Below are 20998 nucleotides of genomic sequence, written 5' to 3'. Positions count from 1 at the left end.
TACACCTTTGTCCAGATTATTACCTTTTCTACTAACCACATTTCTAAAAGTTAATATCTTTTTGTTAGCAATGGGTCTCACCACTGGTGTCCCTACAAGGCTAGGCGGTTGATGAGAAATCAATAGGGTGCATATATCAAGTCAGATGTTGGTGTGCATTTTATGTTTATGAGAGGAAAAAAATGAATGAATTTGCTTGTATTAAGATGAAAATACTACTACTTCTCTTTCACACAGGGAAGGCCAAATTTCTTACTATTTCACATTTATCTACATTCATCTCCTTTCAAGTAAAAAGGAAGAGTAGACTGTTCACTTGTTTACTCTATCCAATAGTATGTATCTCATCCGGCTGGTCTTATTAACCCTAAGAAGCTGTGAACATTCTGCATTCAGGGTGGAATTCTGAGAAGAAGAGATAATAACAGGTAAAATAGAAAAATAGGATGTTAAAATTAAATTAGGTCAACTAGAAATCTTCTTGTTGAAAGAAGTATCCACAGATATGTAAAAATATTCTCACTAGAACTGTAATAGTTAAAATAATAGTTGGAGTTAAAAATTAGAACTGCAATCCCATGGGACAAATTCTAATGGAAAGATAAATTCAACTTACCCAGGAAACAGCTTTATTAGCATTTTTTTAAAATTTGAAAATTGGTGCAGTTTACCCACAAATATGATATATTATGAAACCCATCAAAAAAACATGTTAAGCCCTGGATTCTTCAGAAGTTGGATTTCTGTGAACTATAAATGTCAAGTACACTGCATCCTTGCTAAAGTTATAAACTCTACATTTACGATCCATAGTAAATGTGACCAGTAAAAATTACAGTGAATTGCATTACCCTAGATTTGAACTATTTAAAATTGCATAAAGGTCTTCCATTATGTTACCCCATTTCCCAGGAGTGAACAAAACCACCTGGAAACTCCTTCCCATATCCAGCCAAGGTTATTCACAGTAAATATCCATGAAACTTCGGTTGTAATGCAATGCTTTCTTTTGCATCTATTTTTCTTTTTTTCAAAATGAGAAATACCTACCATGACAATTGTTCAAAGACACAACTGTTTTGGACCGAGTTCATTGGACGGATTTCTGTTCTTTACTTAAATGTAGTGAAAAGAAGATTTATAGTCAGATCCCCTGAGTTAACACCCTGAAGAAACCGTGTATTAATCATGAAAGCAGATTACTTAAGCCATTGGAGATTCATGTTTTTTCTAGTGTGAGGAGAATACTCTTAGATATAAAAGTGCTATGAACTATAGAGGATGAAATATTTTATATAGGATAAGGTATAATTGAGACACCATAGGGAACACATGTTCTAATTTCCACAGAACCTGGGAAACACCATTATCAAGGGTCCAAAGTAGACATTTCCTCACATACCTGCTTCATACGTGGTGGCATGTGCAGTCATGCTCCAAGTACTGGACCTTCTGTTTTTTGTTACCATGACCGAGAATTCATACATTGTGTTTGGTTTGAGGCCTGTTGCTGTGTAACTTAGAGATGTTGTGTCTTCTGACTATACAAGTAGGAAATAGCAAAGAGATAAAAAATAAACTCTATCAACTTGGTAAATCAAGACATATAAAAAGACTATTAAATAAGCTAACACGAAAGTAATCTACTCCCAAACAGCAGGGGAGTAGAGCATAGCACTGACTCGAATTCCCATCTATTAACCAGTTCACGCTGGCTGATTATACATTTACAATATAACCAATAAAATTAGGTATTATGGTTGTCCAAAGGGGCTACTAGATAGAAAATTTTCCGAGGTAAGATATGTTGAAAGGTCTAATAGGTTAAAGCATATTTTCCATATGATCAGGCATATGAGACTATGCCTCTTATAAATATCACTTTGTGCTTGGTATTCACATATCTTTTTTCAAAGTTAAATACTTACCTTTATTACAGAACCAGAACAACAGGACAAATTCCACTTCCTTCTGTCAACTCAATTTTTGAAATTTTCTGCATTGAACTTAATTCATTTATAATCAAAATCTGTGGGTTTTTTGGCATAAGTTTTAATGTTGTATATTTTAAATAGACCATTGTTATTATTTTCCACTTGTAACAAAGTTAATTGATTAGAGTTCTACTGCTCATCATGTATCTCAAAAAGCCTTTAAGGTTTAAACTTTTAGTGCTTCCAGAATCCATTTACATCTTATAGAGAACATGAGACAAAAGCAATGCTGAGTCACATGGTTTTCATTCTTTGTGTAGACTTCACATTAAACAAACATTTAACGATGGTAACTGGAGCAATCGATCAAGGAAGGAACAGCAATTTGGATAAATACTAAAGGATTACATTGGTGTTTAAAGTGGTGTTGGTATTATTGAAGTCTTCTGAATTCATTCTTTGTCTTTTAAATGACAAGTTAGAGATATTTTAGTAGAAAGTAAATTATAGTTCTTTATTGCTTACTCAAAATACCAAAACGGGTAATAAAGAAAAAACATGATGCAAGGTTTAATCCATTAAAGTATGTTTTCCATATAAGCAAAAAAAATGGGACTGTTCCTCTTATAAATATGATTTTGTACTTGGTATGAGGTATCGTTCTTCGAAGTTAAATACTTTTATTTTAAAACATTACATTTATTATCTATTTATGTCTAAAATAATTAAGAAAAGCTCTTTTCCCCCACTCATATCATATGTATCTTACCCTTACTACTGAAGGAAGGGATATCTTTTTTTTTTAATTCTACTACGAATCCTTCTTAGGTTATAGTTATGAAAATTGTATATTTCATTACACCACCAAATAAATACGTAACTGTACTAATAACATTTCGGTGATTTGCCTATCCAGCCTATTAAAGTGATGACCTCAAATATTTATCAGAAGTCTTCTTAAAAATAATTGTAGGTTGGCGCTGTGGCTCACGCCTGTAATCCCAGCACTTTGGGAGGCCGAGGCGGATGGATCACTCGAGGTCAGGAGTTCAAGACTAGCCTGACCAATATGGTGAAACCCCATCTCTATTAAAAATACAAAAATTAACTGGGCATGGTAGCATGCACCTGTAGTCCAAGCTACTTGGGAGGCTGAGACAGGAGAATTGCTTGAACCTGGGAGATGAAGGTTGCAGTGAGCCAAGATCAGGCCATTGCACTCCAGCCTGGACCACAGAGCGAGACTCCATCTTAAAAATAAAAAATAAGAAAAACCTGTAAAAATATATGCCCTAAATAAATGTAAATATTTTTGGTATAATCAGGAAGATGAAATTCCATCAACTAAAACACAAAGTGGTCAGCTAGTATCTGACATGCAGATATATTACTTCCATTTTTGCTTTCCTTCATGATCATGAACACCTCTAAGTCTTAGAAATGGAAATAAAAGGGAGAAATGAGGCAATAAGAAGTATTTTAGGTAAGAGGGAAAGATCATATCTCAATAAAAACAGTTTCTGAGCACAGACACCACTGGCATTTGAGAGGCCAACAAGTAAGATCGTCTTTGTGTTCTAGATTGACACCTTTGCATTCTATAAATACCATGAATTACTGAGTTTCCTCTAAAACCTTATAGAAAGCTACAGCTTATCTTAAAAAAGCCTAGAAATACTTTGGAGCAACATGGCCAGTTATGTTTGTGAGCATAGAATAACCAGATGGTACCTCTCTGAGCCTTACTTTTTTTTTTTTTTTTTTTTTTTTGAGATGGAGTTTCGTGCTTGTCACCCAGGCTGGAGTGCAATGGCGTGATCTTGGCTCGCTGCAACCTCAGCCTCTCGGGTTCAAGTGATTCTCATGCCTCAGCCTCCCAAGTAGCTGGGATTACAGGCGCCCCGCCCCCCCACCACGCCCAGCTAATTTTTGTATTTTTTTAGTGGAGACAAAGTTTCACCATGTTGGCCAGGCTGGTCTCGAACTCCTGACCTCAGGCGATCCACCCGCCTCGGCCTCCCAAAGTGCTGGGATTACAGATGTGAACCACTGAGCCCAGCCTGAGCCTTAGTTTTCTTGTGTGTAAAATGGAGACGACCATAGCACTGACTTCATAGCATTATTTAAATTGCAAACTAAGACAAGTAAAGCATAGTGTTTGGCCCACAGAAAGTATTAAATAAATCTTAGCTACATTATTTCATGCATTGTGTCTTGTTGTATGTAATTTTAAGCATGTGTTATATGCTCCTCCCATTGAGTTGCATGCAGTTTGAGAGCTGAGACTGAGTCCTGCACAACTTCATATCCTCTGTAACATCCATATTATATCTAGTAAGCACTAGTCAACACTTGATGGATATATTTTGAATAGAAATTTGTATAAAACATCATATGATTAAATACTTTAATAGAAAAACATATAGAAAATGTCTCCATTTGATCAGGAAAGTTAATACAGGGTTTTAGACAATCAAAACATGAGCATCTGTATTATAGATTTGGGACTAAATGGAACTAGAAGGACACTCTTGTGGGGAAATCCCTGGATGATGCCATTGGGTCACCTGAGATCCTGCTCTAGTTTAATGAGGAATTTCTGTCAAGTATATCACCTATCTCTCTCTTCATACTTAACTACAAAGAATCTCATTGTTTTTACAGTAAGTATGGATATTTCCATCATATAGATGAGAAAAATGAGACTGAGCAGGTTAAGTTTCATGACAGGAGGTTGAAAAGCCAACCCTTGAGCCCAGGTCATGTGGCTCCATGTACATTTTGTTTGTTTCCTATTGTGTGTATGTCCTACCTACCTTTTAAAGCTGTAGTGGAAATGAGATGAAGTAAAGATATGACATTGGCTTGAAAAGTACAAAGTGAAAACTCAAAGAGTCTATCACCATTATTTGTAAAATTTAAATTTGTTTTATATCTTTCTAGTTTTCTCTAACCCTCCTCATATCAGGGTATGGATATATAGGGGGAGGGAGAGAGAGAGAGAGAGAGAGAGAGAGAGAGAGGGAGAGAGAGAGAGGGAATAGTACGTTAGTAATTGAAAGCCTTCTGTCAGGGAAGATGAAGGGAAGAGGAACAGTTAAAATCTTTTGGGGCTGAGTCTCACCTCACAGGCACTCTTTGTGAGATTCAGTAATTCCATGTCTGCTGTAGTAACTATTCAACTGAAATAATTTGCTTCAGGAAATTTTGGAACTCAAACCATTCTGAAGAAAACAATCATTTTTCCTTAGAATATTTCACATTCTGGCAAAGTCGCCATGGCCATTCTGTGAAATGAATGTATCTACAAAGTACAGCAATTATGACATAAAATTTTTAAAGTGGAGAAAGTAGCCTCCTAAAAGTAAACTTAGAGAATTGGGTAATCTATATAAGAAGAGACATTCTTTAATGGTCTCATATGTTTCATTGGTTGTCTTTTCTGATAATGTTATCTTTATTTATAGTTCTGCTGAATCTTAAATCTACTACTGTAAGGAGATGGATAGGGTACTTACCACATACCTTATAACAATGATACTATTTAGACTTGCCTGGAGAGTTCTTCCAAATACCTCACCTAACAGGGCAGCAGTACCAAAGAAAACTGTCTTTAAATGGTTTCAACTAAAATCTGATTTATGATGAAATGTGAATTTTATGCCATTTAAAAGCTGAAAGACATCACAGGAAGATCCAGCATGGCTACGGGGAGAGAGAGGCAAGCTTACAGGATTGGTGGTGGGATTTAGCTATAGCTCCAGGATTGGGGTTAAAAACATCCTTGAAATATTTTCATCCCCCCAAAATCACTACTAGCATGAGGCTGGATTCAGGAGGATGGTAGTTCAGTGAAAAGAACATTGGCTAAAGTATAAGGAGACCTAAAATCTCCTCAAGAGCTACCCCAATCAAGTGGTTAAGAGAACACAAAAGGAGTAGGAAGAAGACAGCCAGGGTTGAACTATTTGATTTCTTAGTTGTTGGGTGGCATTTATGCTCTTATTTTCAAAACTGACTTCTTCACTCCCAATCAGTATCTTGTGAAGTTTTAAGTTCTAAATGTGTTTTTATACATTATATCTCTCAAATAACTTATGAATTCTTTTAAATTTATCCATAGAGCTGAGTGTATAATTCATCCTAAAATTATATGTAGTAAGTAACAATGACTACACCATGTTTTCTTTCAAAATAAACCATCTCTATGATGTAGTACATTTCTAGGTACATAGTAGGTTCTTGACAACTACTTGTTGATCTTCTCATTTTTGTCTACATTTGTATATTGTCTATATATACTAACATCATAGCAGTTTTAGGAGGTAACAAAATTATCTTAGTATATAACTTGTTGTTATGATCCCTGAGGCTGGTTGATAGAGATTTGAAACTGGTAATGACTGTCTCAAATATGTATCTCTGAGGAGCTCTTAAAGAGGTTGTCAGATAACTCTGTGATAAGGACAAGAACAGAGAGCTGGTGAATTCATATTAGCTAAAGGGGAGTGTGGATTGTGAGTTTTCTTTACCATAATAGTGTGTTTTCAAGGCTAAATGAAGTAGATGTTAATGGCTTAGAGTGCCGAGGTTACAAAAAATATCTTCAACTTATCTATTCCCAGTTATATTCACTGAAAGATGAGTCTCTGTGACATTAATAGGGTCGCTTTGGAAATCAATCTAGATTCCAAATGGAAAAAAAAAAAGATACCAAAATCCAGAAAATTAACATAGATCTCTGCTATTTTAAAGGGACAATGGCATTCTCTTGCACAGAATCAAATCATTTATACAAACTCAGCATCTGGTGAAAAGCAAATAACGTTTTACAGCACTTGATGTTTTCCTACCTTGCCTTAGAATTGTTTCCTAAAATACAATTATTCTCATGTTAATCTTAGATATTGAGTTATTAAAATGCTTTGTTTTTCTACATAGATACACAGCAGCAAAACGACTCATGACAGTCCAGGAGAGGTTTAAAACAATGCGTTAAACAAATGTCAGTTCATTTTAAATTTCATGCTATCAATTAGAACTTCACCTTGTATTTTGCACTTGCAGAAAAGCTGGTTCTCCACCGGACGGTGTAAAGTCGCACCTCAGACGTCTTTTGGTTCTTAGGGACAGAGTTGTCTGCCCAGCTGACCCTCACAGCATCATGGGTAAGAGCCACAGCCTGTACACCTACTGGTGGGAGCATGGGGGTGGAGAGATCTGGGACCGAGGTGGGGAAATCATCAAGCAAAGGATAATAATCAACTGGGTCAGTGGGATCTGGGTTTAAAAACCCACCAAATGAAACAAACAAATAAATACGTAAATAAAAGCGTTAAAAAATAAATATCAGTGGTAACACATCACAATGAGTTAAATGCATGGCAATAATGATGAAAGGGAACATGAGAAGAACAGAAAAAAAATGTAATTAATTCAATCGGAAAACACATTAGAAACAGTATTGCTATATTGCAAAAAAGTAATTGAATATTTTCTATAATTTACTCATTCTCTTAGAGTGGTTTTATCAATTTGACTATCACTTCAGCTTATATATTTTAAAGACCATTTTTTAAATGTTGCACATTGCTTCTTAAAAGATCTAGTTACAGGATCGATCAGTTTTATTACTATATAATTTAAAATAATAAGATAAAAATGGGGGTTCCAGTTTATTTCTGCCTACAAAAAGCTAATTGCTTATCTAATACCTAATTTTTTGTTTATTTCCTCCTCCTTCTCTAACTTAATAGGGTTTCTCTGTTTTCATTGTTGCTTAGCTTACATATGCAAACACATTTCCTGGGCAAGAAACAAACAAATAATAAAGAACAAAGTACCCTGACATCCACAGCAACCTGTGTGTGGCTGTGATTGCACAAAACCAGAGTGACCAGGTACACATGATCCCATGGATCAATTATATATTTGATAATTAAGTTTCAGACAGCACCTGGTTTGTCAGGCTTTCTTAGACTGAAACCCTCGAAAATGTAGAAGTGTGATTTTACCCACATTCTCACAGAGTAATTAGCTAAGTTTTTAGTCTTGGTAGGAGTTCCCATATTACACATTCCTACAATTTTATATTATTGGATGGCAAGACAGGATTAACTACCTACAGACTTATGAGATTTGCACTGAGGTATATACATGCTTTGATCCATAATATAATGGGAATCTGCAAAATGATGTGTGTGTTTTTACAAAATTCTCCAAAACACCTTGTAATCATGTTTATGCTGTGATATCAGAATAAGAGAAGCTGATTTTGTGGCCACAGTAACAGCCTAACTTTGAGCATTTGACTTTGTACTTAAGACATTTACACTTAAAAAATCTTTATATTATGTAGTGCATATTCTAAGAAAAATAATATGTGATAATATGACTCTCAGGCTGGGCATATGATAACATTTGGGGAGATGAGACCTACTAATATGTTGGGTGTCTACAGCAGCATAATACAGGGTTTATTTTTTTCAACAGCCTAGTTTAAAGTGGAGTGACTGCTGGCTGGTTTTGATGATTACTTCACTTTGTCCACTGCATTTCAAATGCCTATGCCCTATTCATCACTCTGTTTTACAATGAATTATTTAGTAGTTTACTAGTTTGTGGTCTTTGGAGCAAAATATAAAACTGAAAACAAAAACAAAAAAAAAGGAGAGAGAGAGAGAAAGAGAAAGAGAGTTGTGTTTAAAATTTAATGACAGAGCCCAGGCTTTCTGTATTTTCTTTGATGTCTCTTTTTATTAAGGGATTCTTTAAACTCAAATAGATTTATAAAACGATGAAGGGGAAAGAGAAGACGTTGCAGTCTCCACAAGGATTCCAATCATTCATCAGTTTGTGTAGCAGTGGAAGACATTTTTGCCAAATTAAAGCAGGTGCTACTTTGTTCTACTTGTTTCTATTTTTAGCTGGCTTTACAAGAAGAACGTGATACACATATGGGAAGTTTTCTAATTTACAAACTCCTCTTTTGACCTATTTTACTGTTTTCTTGATCCAGTTTTATTGGTAAACATACATTAACTGTATAGTTTTTTCACAGGTGCCATACATAACGTTTTGAAATAGGGTGATTCTTCTTCAAGAAATGGAAATAGTCAATCCTGCTATTTCTGATCTTAAATGGGTATACTATTCATGACCATTCTTACTGAGTTTCTTGGAGTCAGTTCCAGAATGCGTCTCTGAAATTTCAAGCAAGGGTGTTGGGTGGTATTTCTTGATGGACTTACACAGTCCAGAAATTTCTATCCTTGGCCAAGTTTTTTCTTTCCCATTTTATGGAATAATATTTTTTCAGGTGTGGCTTGTCATCCTTCTTGACACTTCCTCCAGAGCTGTGCTAGTACAATGACCACTAGTTATATGAACTAGTTAAGTTTAAATAAATTAGAATAACAAAAAATTCACTTCCTGTGTAGCACTAGGCAATTTCAAGTGTTAAATTGCTATAAAAACCTAGTGTCTGATGCAGATATAGAGTATTTCCAGCAAAGCAGAGCGTTATCGTGCACAGCAAGCACAGCTATTAATACATATTGCATATATTAATTGTCTTTTTCTCTCAGGTCAGAAACTATTAATATTTGAATAATTGAATTTAACACATTCTTTTGTTGCTACAGAACTTTTTTTTTTTTCTCTTCCTACCACTGGGTGATTTATACGCTGACTCTGAGTGGTTACATTCAAGAGAATTGAAAAAAAAGTTTAGTAAAAGACAAAATATAGCCTCCAAACTTTTGCTGAGAAAGAAATCCGTTCAATTCCTAACAGGTGTTTTTGTAAGTGCCCATGAATGTTGAGTCATTACACTAACATTCAAAATGAACTTTAGATGGGTGTGGTGACTCACACCTGTAAACCCAGCATTTTGGAAGGCTGAGGCAGAAGGATTGTTTGAGGCTAAGAGTTCAAGACCAGCCTGGGCAACATAGCAAGACTCCATCTCAAACAAACAAACAAAAAATACCAGGTATAGTGGGGCACACCTGTAGTCCCAGCTACCCAAGAGACTTAGGTGGGAGGATCACTTGAGCCTAAGAGGTCAAGTCTACAGTGAGCCATGACTGCACCACTGCACTCCAGCTTGGGCAACAGAATGAGACCCTATCTCAAAAAAAATGAACTTTAAAAATAATGACGCAATTTTACATGTGGATTGTACTTCATTTTAACATTGATAAAGCAGTTGAGAATAAATCAATTAAACAGCGTGTTTTATTAGTCTTCTTATTTTCATCTTCTTTCCTTCTCCAGGCTCAAGATATCTTGTCCTTAAGACAACAAGAAATAAAGGGCTTTACAGCAAAAATGAGACTCTTAATGCATGTGGCCACGTGAGACTTTCAGCAGCTCTAATGCTGATATTCCCAGTATGGGATGAGGCTCCAGAGCTCACCAACATCTGTGAGCACATGTGTGCAGAAAACTCTATAGCCTGATGCTTATTCTAAATTGAGGTTTTATTACCTGTGATATATTTTGTAGTTACTTTACACGGGCCGTTGTTCGAGACTGTCCGTGGTATGCCTTTGCAGAAGCTTAGAGATAGAGGATGCCTTCTACGTGGCACTGACACTTTTATTAATGGAGTTTCCTTAACCTTTGATTTCATTTATTTGTTCTTTGTTCTCCATGACATGTGGAAGCAAAATAAAATAATTCTGCCACTTCCAGAAAAAGTGTTTTCTTTCCTTTTTGAAAAGGGCTGGAATCACTCATTCTTCTCGAACCCCTTAACTGGCTTTTCTCCAATAAGAAAATTCCTCATACAAATTCCAACTTTTAGTATTATTTCAATTCTCAGTTCCTTTAGGATCTGAGTCATCAGAAAATAAAAATTGCCTGGATCACTGGTGTTTTTGAAACCACTTTGGGAATGTCATATGCTAGAATTAATGCAACAAATGCTAAGAAGAATGAAGCTGATAATGACTCCAATGGTTCTTTCTGAACAACTTACTTTCAGCTTATTTGAATTCTTTCACCTTTTCCAGTTTCTGATTGAAAAGTGATTTTTATTTGCCACCTCAGTGGTCCTTCCTTGGGGCCATTAGCTTTGGTAAGAGAATAAGAGCTTGAAAAGACTGACTGTAGTATCATTTTGCATGGCCTGATCACAAGTGCCAAGTCACCATGGCAATGAGCGGCTACTGGGGATCTTTTACCATAGGCAGGACAGAGATGGTCACTAAAGGAAAATTATGAGACACAATGGTGCAGCCAAAGTGGCCTGTTTGCTCACAAAGAATCTTGTTGCTAGCAGAGCAAGAGAATAAAGTTAAAATCCCAGACACCCATCTGTTAGCTCTTAGTTTGTAACCCGAACCTCAAGTTTTCTCATCTTTCTATATTTGGAGATAACACGTTTGATAGTAAATATTCTCTGGGGTAATTATTTACTCTTTTAGAGAAGTCATGAACCCCTTTGATTATACAATGAATGATATATACTGTCTCCACAGATAAATAAACATATTGACATCTGCCCAAAATTTTGCATTCTACTTTAGACAGATTGTAGACCTGGAAACAATGGTCAAAGATTCAAAGAGACTACAATAGCAACTTTGCCTTAAATAATACTACTAAAATCAATATAGTGACAGTATTTTCTAAAGACCATGACATAACAATTATGAATTCAAAGAACAACTGTATTCTTAAGATAGTCTATGAATGAAGCTTGTACATTTGGCAAACAAACTGCACTAAGTTCACATAAATTTGGGCAGGAGTAGAAGCCACGGGATTCCACTATTTATTTTATAACCATTTCTTCCAACTCATCCAAATTTCAAACATCAGTAACATCTCACGTTCTCCGACGCTTGCTATCTCAGATCCTCTGTTTTCGTTAAGGGGACAATATCTGACAAGTTAAACGACGTCCGAAGGGTGTGAGGGGGCAGATTCAATGTATTAATTAGAGAGGGAACTTGGGTTTTACTTGGAGATTTCAGACATAAGTCTGTGGCAGGGGTTTGGGGAAGTAGTCAAGTGACTTTCCAGGGACTCTGAATAGCCGTACAAATGTGTTGCTTATTGTATTTTGGACTAAGCCTACACATGCTAACAAATAACCTCCATAAATAGTTTGGATCTCACCATCTTACCCATTTCTTTCTCAGTATCTTGAGCCTTTCACCCTTATGTACTGCCTTTACAGTCCAACTAACAGAAAAATTCCTAAGGGTGACAAGGCCTTAAATCAGCTATCCCTTTAAGGTCCTGAGGCCCTGGGTACTGCTGGGGTGACCTGGAGGCCCAGCTCAGGAAGATACCACATATGTCACTCAGCCTAATGCAAACCACCCCAGAAGGCCAGCTCTTCCTTGTCATCTTAGTTTGAAAGACCCTGTGTGGAGAAGCAAGTGTCTATTTAGGCATTTGGCAACCTTTATGCAGGGACAAAGATGGCATTGATTTGAGACAAACTGCTCAGGAGATGGAAGCATGGTATCAGGGCACCAAAATCATGATGCTATTGGGAAGGAACAGATTGAGAGATCTATATTCTCTAAGTCCATGTGCAAATTTATAAACTGAATTCCTCCTAATTTCGACAACCAAAGAAATAAAAAAAATGCATGCATATGTGTGCAAGTATACATATGTACTTATCAGACTCAGAGGATAATTATTCTCTGAGGATTATCCGAGGATAATGATAGGATATATTCATTTTTGTTTCTTTGTATTTTATTTTAGTTTTTCTTTTTTCACCATAAATCAAATACTACTTTGTCAGAGGAAGATTAACAATTTCACTTACCTGTTATAGACCTGGTGGTGGCACTTTCATAAAGAGGAACTCCTTCTCCGGCATTGTTAAAAGCTTTTAGGGAGATTACGTAATGGGAACTTGACTCTGGAGAAAAAACAGAAACAATATGAACGTGTTGATATATTTAATGTATCAAAATACTCAGGGCAAACATTTTCCTCCAAACAAATTTCATATAATCTACTTGGTAAATTGTTTAAGAATGAGTGAGTTGGATTCAGAAAGGAAAGTGGCAGTGGGTGGTAGCAGTAGGGTTTTTTGATCTTCCTCAATCCCCATATGAAAACATACTGAACTACTAGGTAGAAAACCGAAAGCATTTATCCGCTTGCTGCAAACCTATGTGATGATGTGTGCCCTCGAACCCTAATATACAAGTGGGTGTGAATAAACAACCGACAGCCTCATCATCTGTTTGTTGTCTGCATCTGTCTAAGAAACATGAAAGGGAAGCATCAAACCTAAAAACAGGATAATTCTAAAATAGGTATCAGCTAATGCTGGAAAGCACAGCAGATCAGTTCCAGAACAACAAACTTAAACACTCAAAACTGACCTGCAAAGTCTCCTCTCTAGCACTGGGCCCAAACTGGGGACAACCTCCTGTGAACTGATGTAAGATATAACCAAGATTGAAACAATATTGATGAAGGGGAGAGAAAGTCCAGTTAAAAGTAGGGGAGAAGAAGAACCATGAAAATTCAGAAAGCAAGCTGCCATAGTTTTTAGTCTGTATCCGGAGCTGGCAAGCTTTCGTAGGCCCGGAGAGTAAATACTTTAGCTTTGAATGTCACATTGTTTCTGTCAATTTTTATCTCTGTTTATTTGCTTACAACACTTCAAAAATGTAAGAACCACTTATAATTCAGGGGTCCATACAAGAACAAGACCTGCTCCAGATTCTACTTGTAACCTGTAGTTTGCTGAACCGTGTCTATTGAAAAGAACAGGACAGGGAGCTCTATGTATTGAGAAGAGCTCTCTGAATTTCTGAAAGAACAGAAAAAACAAATTACATAAATGTAAGCAATAAAAATGTATTGAGCATCCTGGCTAACACGGTGAAACCCCGTCTCTACTAAAAATACAAAAAAAAAAAAAAAAAAAAAAAAAAAAAGAAAGAAAAAAATTAGCCGGGCACTGTGGCGGGTGCCTGAGTCCCAGCTACTCGGGAAGCTGAGGCAGGAGAATGGCGTGAACCCAGGAGGCGGAGCTTGCAGTGAGCCGAGATAGCGCCATTGCACTCCATCCTGCGCGACACAGCGAGACTCTGCCTCAAAAAAAAGAAAAAAAAAATATCGAGGTAAACTTCTTTACAAAATTAGCACAAGAAAAAATAAAATAGGAGAATATCATTCCTATAGAAAAGTACAGAAAATGGATAAAAAGTAGAAGAAAACACCCAAGAAAAATAGATCAAAACTGCAATTTATGATTTCAAAATGAACTAAACTACATTAAGAAAATGCCAGATATGAAAAAGTAACATAAATCAGAAAACTCAGAAATGAGGTGGCATAACTCAAGAAATAGATATATGTAAATTAAAAAATTTTAGACATGAACGGTAACTAGATGAATACAAGTCAAAAGCAAAAACATAACAAAAGAAATTAAGAAGACTGAAAAAGGATTCAGGAGAAAGTGATAAATATTGAAGTTAGAGAAGGAAGATCTAACGTACAGATAATAGGAGTCCTTGATGAGGAAAATCCAAAGGAGAATAAAAACAGAATCACTAAATAAAAAATCTGCTGATTTAAAATAATGTTTTAGGCATCCAGACAAAAATAATATATGACTTAGAAAAAAAAATTAGATTATCAGGCTTTATATAACATTTTACGGCAGAAGAAATTAGAGTAACTTTAGATACTCAACATAAGAAAATGTAATTCAAAGTTTTATAGTCAACAAAAATTAAACATAAAGGGTACAAACTTATCCACTTGCAAGTATTCAGGAATATTGTTCCCTGATCCCCAGAACTACTAGTAAATGAGCTTTAGGCATATACAATGACCAGAAGAGATACTGATTTAATAGCTAACTGGTGAATAAAAATTTAATAAACTAAGACTAAGTTAAAGGAAAGATATTTTATTTTGTAATGGCTAAATGTTTTGATATTATAGATATGGTACAATCATAAAACAAAATTAAAGACTAATGACAGTATATGCAAAGATAAATATTTCAATAATTATTATTGATGTTGACACTTTTATTATTTTGAGACTAATGTAATATGGAATAAAGCAAATGCGTAAACATGAGATATTCTATCATCCCCTCTGTCCCTGAGAACCAGATTCTTGGTGTAGATGAAAAGACCTAGAGATGTAATACAGAAAAGGTTAAATAAAGTCTGTGTTCCTAAAATTGAATTGGAAAAATAAGTTTGAACTCAGAATTGTACTTTTTCTCTCTTCCAGCTCTGTCTGCTAAAAAATGTCTGGAAAACTGGACTCGGTAGCAATAACCATCCCTAATACACAGACTGCAGTTTGGGGGAAAATTAATTCCTATTAAAAAGAAGCAGCTTCTCGCAGAACTGGTTGATTCTTAAAGTAGAAAACATGCCAAATGAACCTGAAATATTTTGACATACTAGATAGAACGGAAGCAACTAATAAAATCATGTCAAATGGGTTCAGTAGTCAATTTGAAGAGACTCCCTCAGACCAGAGATAAGGATAATCTGCAAACAGAAAAGCATAAATGCTGTGATGTATGGAAACTCATCAAATATACATAAATGCATAATTTGATAAAGGTATTTTAAAGAATAACAGTTGGTCATTTCTGAGGTTGTGAAATCAGAACATAATTCTAGCTAACAAATAAAAACCAAACAGTAAAATTAAAATATTGCTGTTTTACAGCCCCCATTAATGAATGGATCTAAGCATTAAGCATTAATAATTGCTAAGATAAAATAGAGACGAGACAGTATGTGCTTCCTGATGAAAGAACAGACTACTCTCCAGAGTTTTGCCAAAGGGATCAAACCTACTTAGTCTGATCTAGCCTCTGGACCTAAATGACAGATTGCAGAAAACAGAGCAAGGAAACATGGTGAACTTCAATTTATAATACTTCATTAAATTACACATTCGTTGCATGTGGTTTTCTGTATCTGGGTTTTATATCAAAATAAAAAAGCCTTAAAAATGAGTGTGTTTATCTCTGATAGACATCTATAAAAATTGATCTGATTGAGTTTTCTTCATAAAATTTGTATGTGACCTAAGTATTAATGTTAAAGATATTGACACTCTAAACCACATGGATTCAAGAGCTATAATACAGCAAGAAGAATAAAATAAGATTATATCTAATGTAGTCAAAGGGCTTCTATTCAGTGAATTGCTTTCCCTCCAAAAGGGAATATTTCTTTTTTGAAAATATATGTTGTCAAGCTATTTTCCTAATAAGAAAGTAATCAATCAACAAGTGTTAAATGCGCTTTGAGATCCAAGTACTTGGAGAAGATGAATTTCTGTCAGGTTACTAATATAATTCTGGGCAGAGAAAACAATGAAAGACTATGTAAAATTAAACAATAAAGTATGTGATATAGCTTATGAATGCTATACATTTAGAGGTCTGAAAAATTAGTGAGGATTTAGGTCATCAAAGAAGACTTTTGGAATATATCAACTTTGAACTAGGGCTTGTGAATAAGGGTAGGACTAACAAGCACTATAGGAGGAAGAAAACATTTCAGTGAAAAAATGGTGAAAATACAATTAGGTAGATCAAAAAGTACACTTTTTTTTTCCACTGGGAAATATATTCTTTTGAGTTATTGCAGGATGGACTACGTCTGATTTCAAATATATGAATCATCTATGCACCAAAAATGTAAACATTTTTATTAGGCTTGAGCCATTTAAAATTGCCTTTTTGCAGTTCAAATTCCATTTGGAATTTGAATACATCTCCGTATTTGCATCTATCTAAGTATTTATCAAAAGAGTGAAAAAGTGATCAGAAATTCCAAACTCAAGTGCTTAGGAGGTAGGTGTGTGTGTGCATGTGTATGTGTGTGTGTGTGTGTGTGTGTGTGTGTTGTTTTTAATCAGAGAGAGAGAGAAAAGAAAAACGGTTAGATTTGGCTACAGTGTATGAGAGCCACTAGGTCAGAGAGGATCTTGGAAAGTATATGATTGATCTAAAGAGTGGAGCCACTATTCAGGTCCAAGATAATATTAGTGTATGGAAGGTAGTCCCAGTTTTGTCAGATTATCTGGAAATCCAGATTTTTATGAGAAACTATCAAATTTTTCAGTGTTGGCAGATAATTTAAATAAATACAAGAAATTCCTCTCCTGGAAAATACAATAAATACAATAAATTTCCTGTCCTGGAAAAACTCTCTCTCTGGACTGATTCCAAGCCTGTGGTCATTAGTCTATAACCTTGGACAGATTCCTACGTACCCAACTACATGCCAATATACATATAATCCTGGAAAAATAGATACTGAAGTCTGGTCTTCCATAGTCAAGCCGTCAACCTTTAGAGCAACAACAAACTAGAAACTTTATATGATGTGGTAAGGTGGTGGTGGTGGTGGGGGGTAAATATAAAAGAATGAAACAGGTGTTTATGCTAGGAGATTTGAAGTGATTGTTTTATATTCACAGGTCCAATTTGGATTAGGATTCAAAGAATGTTCTACTTAATAGGAAGCCTTTGACTTCCTAATCAGGGTTAACAGCTGTAGCTTATGGATAGTCAGCATAGTCCATGAGACACTAAATCCATGTCTTCATTTTTCTGTTCCCACCACCCAGATGCTTAATTTATAGCTCCATAGAAAATGCACTCTGTAAAAGCTTCTGTAACATTACTGGATTATTACCTTTCAGTCTTTCAGGGTGCATATTATTTCTCTTTTAAAAAAGAAAAAAATTAAAAATACCTTACTTGGTACTGAGAATACAAGATTCTCATTGTATTGGTTTGAATTTTTAACTTAATCTGAAAGACAACATGTCATCTAGCTGTTACATGGATCCTCTTGAGTAGCAGTCATCATTTCTTCATCCCCTAACCCCCATAAATTTAAGGTAACTGTCATTCCAAAACAGACTCTTGCTAATATTGATACCTACCAAATCTCGAGTTATCTGAGTAATGACAGCTTCTTTCACTTGATCTTTAGCCATGGTATAGAGTATGCTGAGTCGAGAGCTTTATAATTTACTATCTGTTGGATTAATGAATTATACTAATCACTGTATTTCACCAATCCCTACTATGCCGTGCACATCTTAGAGAAGATCAAACTTACACTTAAACAAAAAGTGGTAATAGCTTAGCCCCGTAAAAAGTAAACACACTTGCAATGGACTTGTAACTGGTATAAGAATATCCCATAGAGCTAGGAGTCCTGAAGATGTTTTGGCTCAATGTTTTCCTATTGTCAGTTAGTAACTTGAGGCTCAGGTAAGGTCAATGACTTTTCTAAAGTAATGCAGAACTACCTAAGTAATAAAGGCTTGGGAAGACTCCACAACCCCTTTGACTGCCTTTTCCAGGAGCTTTCTTTTATGCTTTTCACACTTTAACTGCTCATAAACATCTTTTGGGGAGTCTAGCCTCTGTATTGTGCTCTTGCCAAACTGCATTCTGGACCTACTGAGGAAACAATAGGATTTTGTTCCGGCCCTGACAAAGTTTGATCCAATAATTGATCTTCCAGAACAAAAAACAATAAAATATTGTACATTTATTAGTTAACAAGTGGGCTATAGTGCTTTGATATCCTTTTATATTGTGATGGAGGTATTTTGTTTGAATGTATATGGAAGAGGAAAGATGCTTTAAGTGTGAATTGGGAGCAAGAGAGAATGAGGGTTTTCTCCCAGTATGTAAGAAGGGTGTAATTTACCACTGTACCACTAGAGAGCAATGTGGAACTATTTTCCTGCACATGCTCAGAGCTCTTAAACTTTAAAACCAGTAAATCACAAAAGAATTGCCTAGAATTGCTCCCTCTACAGAAGCATCAAATGAGTTAAACACATTTAATATTATCATGATGATTCCAAATGAATTAATCATTAATTATGGCCAGACCCCATTGTGCAGGAATACACTTAGTGACAATCATGACAGTAAGTGTATTTTTTTGTACTTGCTAAAATGTTGCAAATATATAGACTTAAAAATTTATCAGTTGCCTCTGCAAAATAAAGCTCAGCAGTATTTTCTTCTTTGAATTTACTGTGATTTAATCATACTGAAATAATTGGAAAATAAATTTCCAAATAATAATTTGGAAGTCCACGGGAATTCTTTTAAATCAAGAATATTCTGGGTTATTTAGCAGATGTGAAATTATTGATCAGATTTTCATTATTGTTTGGCCAACCTTTCTTGTAGAACACCTCAGTTTGGGATAAAGGAAACTGAAGAAATATTTAGTAACTCGTTGAGCATCCAAAATAGATGGCTCCTGGCCAGTATATTCTCTGTGGCCAGGAAAGGAGAAAATAAATGCACATTTGTTGATCACAGAGATTGAAAAAGACAAGAAATGGGTAATCAGGAAAAGCCTGGGTTCTCCTTCCCCTGAGACTTGGTAGGTGAGAGACCCATTATTCTAAGAGCTTTTTTTGAGGCTTCCCTGAAGGTAAGAGATGAATGTCTTTCTCTGGGGCTGGGGGAATGAATCAAGAAACCTGTAGACAGCTCTTCAGGGCTAGACCAAGACGCTGTACTTGGCGACAAAAGCTGGGGAGAACATCATTATTTTTAATTAATATTTTGTGTGAATTAAATGCCAGTGGCATGTGCTAGATTGACAGCCCAGAGTCCTTTATTCATTACAGATTATATACTTCACTCACTGGCCTCATCCATGCCAAGTTCTTGTCGGGGCCCACTCTGCATGTTCCTGCATCTTTTGCCCTCTCTGTTAGCACTGCCAACAAGTCAATTTAGAGAAAAGTAGAGTGGTAGCTGCTTTGCTAACGCAGATACCTGCTCATTGCAATGAACCAGGGCTTCCACATTCACAGAATATAGGCCATGGGATTGCTGTCAGATGGTAAATGTTACTGAACACCTTTGATCCCACTGTACCCAAACTGTTTAATTAAATGTAGTGGGTGGAGAGACAATATGGATGATTGCATTGGTCTCTTAAAAGGATGAGCAACACATATTTGAGAAAGATGCAATTTGTATAATGCATTCAATTCTACTTCATTACATATACTCCTTTATAAACGTAATTAATAGCTAATCTAATGGCATCCTGATAAAGATTTTTCTTTTTTTCTTTTCTAGAAATACTGTCCAAAGAATGGTCAGTTTATAACATGTTTTCTCATTTATCAGTCTTGCAGATACCAGCTACTCACCTACTCAGTGTGAGAAAGTATTTGACTCCAAGGAAGAAAAATTAGGGTACATTTTCAATCTTCTACTAAAGTGTATTACCGGGAAGAAAATCAGGTAAAAACATGCTTAGTGAGAAATGTTTCAGTGCTGGGCAGATAGAAGGTGCTTAACAAATATTTGTTGAATTGCTGAATGTATGAGACACAGAAAGGCTAAATTATTTACTGAAGGTTGAATAGCAAGTCCCTAATCAATTTGATCATGGAACTCAGATTTCCTGATCCTAAACTGCACATACTGATACCAGTAGGTGTGTGAAAAAATGAATCCAAAGATATTTTATAATATTTTCCTCTCTCACTTGCATATTCACATTCAATCTTCATCCTTCCATTTGTTCATTCAAAGGGACACTCAACAATTGCCATTGAACATCTTCTGTAAGATATATTATGTATTTTATAAGCTCTCTAGAGTACATAAAGATTAAAAAACAAAAACCATTATTTTCCCTAATGAACCTTTTAATAAAAAAATTGTGTTGGAGGTTTAAAAGAAAATCAGGGTCGGGCTCACACCTGTAATTCCAACACTTTGGGAGGCTGAGGCAGGTGGATAACCTGAGGCCAGGAGTTCGAGACCAGCCCGACCAACAGGCATAAACCCTGCTTCTAATAAAAATAGAAAAATTAGCTGGGTAAGGAGGCACGTGCCTGTAATCCCAGCTACTGTGAAGGCTGAGGCACAAGAATCACTTGAACCCAGGACGCAGAGGTTGCAGTGAGCTGAGATTGCGCCACTGCACTCCAGCAACAGAGCCAGACCCCATCTTAAAAAAATAAATTAATTAATTAAAATAAATAAATAAACCAGAGCAAAGCCTTCTGGAATCAGAGAG

General features: G+C 35.7%; 1 protein-coding gene across 19 annotated transcripts in view; it reads right to left on the bottom strand.

The window, feature by feature from the left end:
• DCC (DCC netrin 1 receptor) overlaps positions 1-20998 on the bottom strand; it is a 1196048-nt gene that overhangs the window by 136181 nt on the left and 1038869 nt on the right. For 11 of the 19 annotated variants that reach the window (XM_512137.8, XM_063795721.1, XM_063795722.1 and 8 more), the window contains exons 16-18: positions 12730-12825; positions 6982-7214; positions 1403-1541 (exon numbers count right to left, since the gene is read on the bottom strand). In XM_512137.8, coding sequence (XP_512137.2) covers positions 1403-1541; positions 6982-7214; positions 12730-12825 — 468 coding nt within the window. The remainder of the gene's footprint in view (positions 1-1402; positions 1542-6981; positions 7215-12729; positions 12826-20998) is intronic. The other 8 variants (XM_054671873.2, XM_054671870.2, XM_054671869.2 and 5 more) reach the window with 1 other exon arrangement.

The sequence above is a fragment of the Pan troglodytes genome, chromosome 17, assembly GCF_028858775.2.
Source record: "Pan troglodytes isolate AG18354 chromosome 17, NHGRI_mPanTro3-v2.0_pri, whole genome shotgun sequence".
Classification (NCBI taxonomy): domain Eukaryota; kingdom Metazoa; phylum Chordata; class Mammalia; order Primates; family Hominidae; genus Pan; species Pan troglodytes.
Note: the sequence above shows the minus strand (reverse complement) of the source record. Positions and strands in the feature narration are given on the sequence as shown.